General features: G+C 33.8%; 1 protein-coding gene across 1 annotated transcript; it reads right to left on the minus strand.

Annotated features, from left to right (window-relative positions):
- Nucleotides 1-8: 8 nt before the first annotated feature.
- On the minus strand, nucleotides 9-4364 carry LOC105168902 (Chaperone DnaJ-domain superfamily protein). The gene is made up of 7 exons (XM_011089098.3): nucleotides 3798-4364; nucleotides 3553-3633; nucleotides 2928-2965; nucleotides 2277-2356; nucleotides 875-958; nucleotides 549-657; nucleotides 9-446 (listed from the first exon to the last, which is right to left on the minus strand). The coding sequence occupies exons 1-7, from the start codon at nucleotides 4086-4088 to the stop codon at nucleotides 305-307; spliced, it is 825 nt and encodes a 274-aa protein (XP_011087400.1). The 5' UTR covers nucleotides 4089-4364; the 3' UTR covers nucleotides 9-304.
- Nucleotides 4365-6284: the final 1920 nt, after the last annotated feature.

Below are 6284 nucleotides of genomic sequence, written 5' to 3' on the forward strand. Positions count from 1 at the left end.
AATCACTGTTTGTGTATGTGGGCAAGTAATTCTGTAGCTATATTGTGTATCAAGGAATTAATGCATAATACAACTACAGTCATCTGTGTTCTGATCTTAGCTGTATAATGCTTCACTTGGCTCATTGAAATTATGGGCTGCCGTGTGAAAAGTTACATACAATCATCCCAGAGAGTCTTCGGTGTGTATGTCTTAAATAGAATGAACCTCCATCGCAAGATAACTGTGAATAGAGGCATTCTCTATCTTCTCGAATGGACAGTGGGCCTCACCGGCTCTGTTGATCTTAGTGATTGACAGGGGTTTAGAACCAATCGACATGCTTACTAGAGACCTTGGCATTCCTCTTAGGAGTTTGATATCGATTGTTCTCGTAGTTGGCTTTAACAATGAGAGAATAGAGTAGCTCGGCCTCAGATGAAGTATCATATGGCATGTTTAGTATGCTGCAAAAGAAATAGCACAGAAAGCGGGGATTTGGAATCTATACAACAGAAAGAAGAATGAAAAGATTGAGAGGGGGAGGGGGAGTAAAGCAGGTAATATACGTGTCAAGAAGCTCCTCTAGAATAACTCTCTGTGATGGTGTAACATAATGAATACAACCTCTCGGACACTGACCAACTGCAAGCTGAACTTGATAGTCCTCAGCATGCCCTGAGGAATAGAAGAATGGTTCAATCAGGAAATCTGAGGGGATCAATAAACTTTTGCTTGGCCTACTCTCACTCCCTTAGATCACAGTCAAATTCAGATTATTGTTTCTCAGAAATACCAATTCAACTCGTCTTTTCTTTTCTTACTTCTTACTTTCTTTTACATTGGTAAGCAAATATTTGTACTTTATCACCGTAATAAAGAGGTCAACACCAACCTTGAGAAGCTGCACGCACTGTCCCTGTTACTGAAGAGAATTTGAAAGCATGAGGTGCTCTATTTACACACGAATATGGACAGCCTGCAGATATTGAAATGAGAGTGAACAAAAGAGTAAGTCTGTCCCCTCTAAGCCAACAGTAAAAGAACAAAAAAGAAAGGAAAAAGAAGTTTAAGTTGCGACTCAGGTAAGTGAAGATCGTCATTGTAGCAATTGGAACTAAGAAAGTTGTCCCCGTTGAAACATGAAACATGCATGGTTCTATGCATATTTTTCTTGCATTTAAGAGGATGAAAGTGCAGGTCTCATACTCATATTAAGCGGGTAAAGTTTGACTTGATATTTCTGTAAGAAATATAGGTCTCATGCTTCAGCCCAGAATATAACACGAAATTAATATCTAATATTTTTAAGAAGCAATATTATGATGTACCATATGTCTTCCTATCTCCAAGTTCATCATTAATACCCACACTGTGTTACATGGTTTCAGACAGCAAGAAGCTGAAGACTTGCAATAAGAAGAGAAGTACTTATTCCCAATAAGTTGTTTGTGATTTAACCGTGGGTCCAATAAGTATTTGAGTATAATATAGGTAGCAAGATGTCAATACAAGCACGAGACAGAGATGGTAACAAGGACAGAGTTCCTTGATCTTCCACCATTCTTTAGGAGGGTCAAAGCAATTATATATCCATCTACAGTGCAGGATAGAAAACTATCCAGGTGCCAAACCATTATTTTTACTCATGTAAAAGGTCAACGTAGAAACCATACTGGAAAGAAGAGAATCATCCTTTTTGGAAGAAAATATACAGGTATTGCTAAAAGAAACTTGCAAAAGTGGCATCAAGGGGATATCTAGAGTCAAGAATCATCATATATAATGAACAGTTTCAGATTGCTTGTTTAAATCAATCAATACAGCCTGAAATTCTAGGGAAGATACATATATGTGCCAAAAGTGTTGCACCCCTTTCTGGACCAAATAATCTGAGATGGATTATTTCTTTCAGCCATTATCTTACTGCAAAAGGGTTGCTAATACTGATTCAAAGTATTACTGGTAACTTGCACTAAAAATTCATATGCTTTCAGATCCTTTAATCTCAGCCATCTTCTTTAAGACTGGAATATTAAACTTTTTAGTGCACTTTGGCAAGAAAAATACGAAAGAAAGATCTTTATTTCTCAGAAGTACCCAGTTGCTATCATCAAACAAGACGTGTTTAGCATAATAACTAGAATATGGATACTAGGGATACTGCTTTGATCTTAGCAAGCTAGTGTTAAAAACAACAAATAGACAGATCCACAAAATAGTAAAACAGCATACAAAGTCCACTACTTCAAAATAGTTATAGTTTGAAACAGAAAGAATAATGGAAGTGTTGGTACCTTTGCCAATGCAAAGAACCTCATTGACGAAGACATCAAATGCTTCACATTCTGGTTGGTCAAATGGATCCAAACATTCTCTACACATATGAAAATTATGCGCATGAAAATCATGAATTACAGCACAACACTGGGATTGATAGAAGATGAAATCACCAGACAACCTGCTGGCGAAAAGTGTAACCTATAGTACATATATCATAATGTGAACAGTAAATGAGTTTGTTCCAATTGTGAAGGAACTTGCATATCCTTAATTTACCCACGGTATCTGGAGTGAGAACAATGTCGAACCAATGCAATACGCCAATACCGTGGTCCCCTCAGAACCAAAGGTCTCTTTTTTGTCTACAATTCCATTAAAGAGCCAAATGATCAGTTTGTCCAATTCTGCCACCAACTACCTTCCAACCTCAATCGAGATACTTATAACTATGACAAAACTCTTGCTAAATCAAATAATGGTGTCATTTGCTGTGGTAACAGGTAAGTTGATACAATGAAATTTTCATTTGCTCTAGTTCTTAACCAAATAATGATTTTTTAGGAAAAAAAAGTGCTAAGTCCATTTGTAGTTGTGGAACTGCAATACGAATTGCTACTCCATAAAGTAATGCTCAACAAGGAGAAACATTAGATTGTTCTGTTTACCTCTCAATAATTTCTGATTTGCTGTAGTTGGACAAAATCTGTTTGATACAGCAAATTAGTTCTGGTTAGCCGCTCTCTAATTAAGAAATTGAAAAATGACAGTCTTTTAGAGAAACCTATAACAATGGAGAGAACCCAAGTAGGGGTTGTTCATACTGTAAACGAGGTTGACTTTTTCCTTTTTTGTCATTTCTTTGATGTTGTCATGGGGAAGAGTGACAGGTTCAACGGGGCACTTGGTACACTAGAAATTACAAAAACAGGAACCTGCGTATTATTACAAAGAACGACTCACAAATTGAAACTTTTACAGCTACAAGTTCATAAAGTTCAAAACCGCCTTAGCATATCAATATCAACTACACTAATTCAGAAGAGACCTTTATAGCTATAGAAGTGGCCCGGAAGTTAACCAATTGCTGATAGAAATTCAACTTGAAATGATCCTTATCAAAAGAAGTTAACTACAAAAAGATGCATCATGCAATGAATTCCTAAAGGCAGCACCAGTCAGAAACAGTGGGATGGGAACTGATATAACAAAATATCCACAAGAAATAAAAATCAAACACTAATGAGCCTTTGATCCTAGAGAATAACGATACACGTTATTGTAAACAATTACCTCATAGGCTTGAATTACACGCCGAATCATTACATCCGAGTCTTGCCCACCTCTCTTTAGGTCCGGATGAAACTGCTTCACCTGCAAATCCCCTCACCCCACCCACAACACACACACAAATCCGAATAATTATTAAAAAGGAAAACAAAAAATCCTGAAGAACTCATATGAGTAGAAGTTGAAACAGTCCAGAAGAACCCAATAACAGAATTTTCAAAAAAACGATTCCTGAAATGATCAATTACCTTGGTTCGAAAAGCAGCTTTGACTTGCGCAGATGAGCATTGAGGGTGAAGTCCCAGCACACTGTAAGCCCAAGAAGTTGTGAAGGGTTCATCATCCTCATCAAGATCTCCATTCTTCCCACTACCAGAACTGCACTTAACTCCAACCGAAGAAGAACAGAGCGATGGTTTTCCAAATTTAGGAGTAAACGAGCAGTAGCCAGCGGTCGGAACACTGTGGGTACTGAAGAACAAGAGCGGTGAGATTCCAACCGCCGCAATATTACGATTGCAGAGAGAGATGGGTTCCATTTCTGAGACTTGTCTCTTTCCAGCAATCAATTGGACTTCTCACCTGAACAAAATTCGTGGGATCGTTCGTTCTTGTCATCGAATCTCATTCGTGGACTGAAAATTAGGGGAAAATAAAAATAAAACCCTCTTAATCTCATCCACCAATTTCCTTGATTTTAAAAAAGAAATCCAAAAAATTAATTTTCTAACCAATTTTCCTCCACTTTATAGATTGGGCAATTTGATGAATATTGTTTCAATTGATTAATTGATTATTCTTTTTTGGGGGAAGATTAATTGCATTGAAGAAACAAGAAGCACAACATGCCAAGTTGCATACAGCTCCAATTACATACGATTTATCATAGGTTTTTATTTTGGGCTAAATTGCATATTTAGTCCAACAAAAAAGTTTAGGATAAAAAATTTAAAATATTGCAATATTGATCTCATATCTAATTTTCTCTCTATAATTAACAAAAGGTTGCATGGTCATTTCACGTGCCGTTAAGTCAGTTGGGTCACGTCTTTAAATTATCAAACTATTCCTTTTTTTAAATTATACATATTTTAAAAAATTTAATATAAAAATGTAAAAAATCGCTATATATTAAAATAATATATTTAAGTCAATTAAAGGCACTTTGATCATCTCCGTTAAGTATTGACAAAAAACTAAAAATGATTTCAACATTGCAACTATTTTTAATTTTTTGCACTAAAAGTGAATTCTTGTAAATTATGAGATCAAAAAGCACACCAGTCCCTTTTTTATGGGACCAAATATACAATTTAGCCTTTATTTTGATTCAATTCCCTTGTTGACTTGACTCAAATATATATTGATTGATTAATTTTGTTTTGGTCAATATATTGATGTGACATTTTGAATAATATAAATATAATTTTATTAACTAATCTAAATATGTTATTCATTTTATATAAAAATTTATACAAATTTAAAAATGTATATTTCATACAGAAAATTAAAGATTGAAAATGAAACCAAAATCAAACATGACAACTGTTCTACCCCTGCATTTTCAATATTTATTATTTAACCCCAATCCTTGATTGCTTCCAACAAACCTATGAGGTACTTGTGCCTAAGCTCATTTAAATAAACAAGCCAATCAATTCACCCTTTATTTAATGAATCAATTTATCCACTAAATTAATTAAAACTCAAATTAATTGATTCAATTAATTAATTAATTAGTACTTTCTTTTGAGCCTTGTCTAATTTAATTAGACATAATTAATTTAATCGAATTAAATTATTCCAAATCAATCACACTTTGCATTAATTAAGACCAATATGTATATTAACCACTCTAGTAAATTATTTTCGACATCGTCTTTAATTCAATCTTTGGATCAAATGCATCTTGATGTGAATTAATCTTATTACTATTTCATAAATTATTCAACACTTAGATTAATAATCAGTAAGAGACGAGCTTTTTTCAAGCAAGAGTGTGACTCTTTAACTCGCTCTAACGATAACCATACGCTCATAGTTCACCTGACTTAGTGACGACAATTTTCTTATTACACATTTTGATATATGTGTCGATGTAGTTAGGTTTTGACTTTTGATGATAACAAGTTGGTTATAGCCTATAGGGATTCTGGTCAGTAGCCCACCAACACACACAATGCAAACGTAATCCTCCTTTATAGATTTGTGAGTGTCATCCTTGCTTTTTTTTTTTTTTTTTTTAAACCCCAAAAAATATATACTTATCCTATCAAAGAATTTCATATACGTACAGAAAATGAGACATTCTTCTTACAAGTGTGTCTTAAAAATAAAAGTTTCAACAAGGTCATAGATGTTCATGTCTTAAATATTCTTAACTTGAAAAGTTTAAGACGAATGTCGTAAATACATATTTTGTTAGATATCTATATTTGACTTATGAATTTATCTATGTTTTATAATAAATAAATAAATAAAGATGAAAATTGCCTAATAAATAATATTTAATGAGGAAAGAATATTTAGATAACTCCAAGAGTAGGTATAACTCACAATTTATTAAAATATTTAACGCCATTAAAATTAATTGATTGAATGAAAATGCACGTGTGCATTATTTTAAAAATAGTATGGCTATTTTTGCTATTTTTAAATATGAAGGGACTTTTTCGTGAATTTAGTAAAATATCGGGGGTTTTATGAAATTAACGTAAAACATATGAACCCCGTCT

This window comes from Sesamum indicum, linkage group LG8 (assembly GCF_026168435.1).
Source record: "Sesamum indicum cultivar Baizhima isolate 11 linkage group LG8, ASM2616843v1, whole genome shotgun sequence".
NCBI lineage: Eukaryota > Viridiplantae > Streptophyta > Magnoliopsida > Lamiales > Pedaliaceae > Sesamum > Sesamum indicum.

Bases quoted from the DNA above. Each gene is read 5' to 3' on its own strand.
- LOC105168902 (XM_011089098.3), bottom strand. From the start codon at position 4,088: ATGGAACCCATCTCTCTCTGCAATCGTAATATTGCGGCGGTTGGAATC. The intron at 2,966-3,552 runs GTAATTGTTTAC...TGTATCAAACAG, and splicing joins GTGTAATTCAAGCCTATGAG to ATTTTGTCCAACTACAGCAA. The intron at 447-548 runs GTATATTACCTG...TTTCTTTTGCAG, and splicing joins CTAGAGGAGCTTCTTGACAC to CATACTAAACATGCCATATG.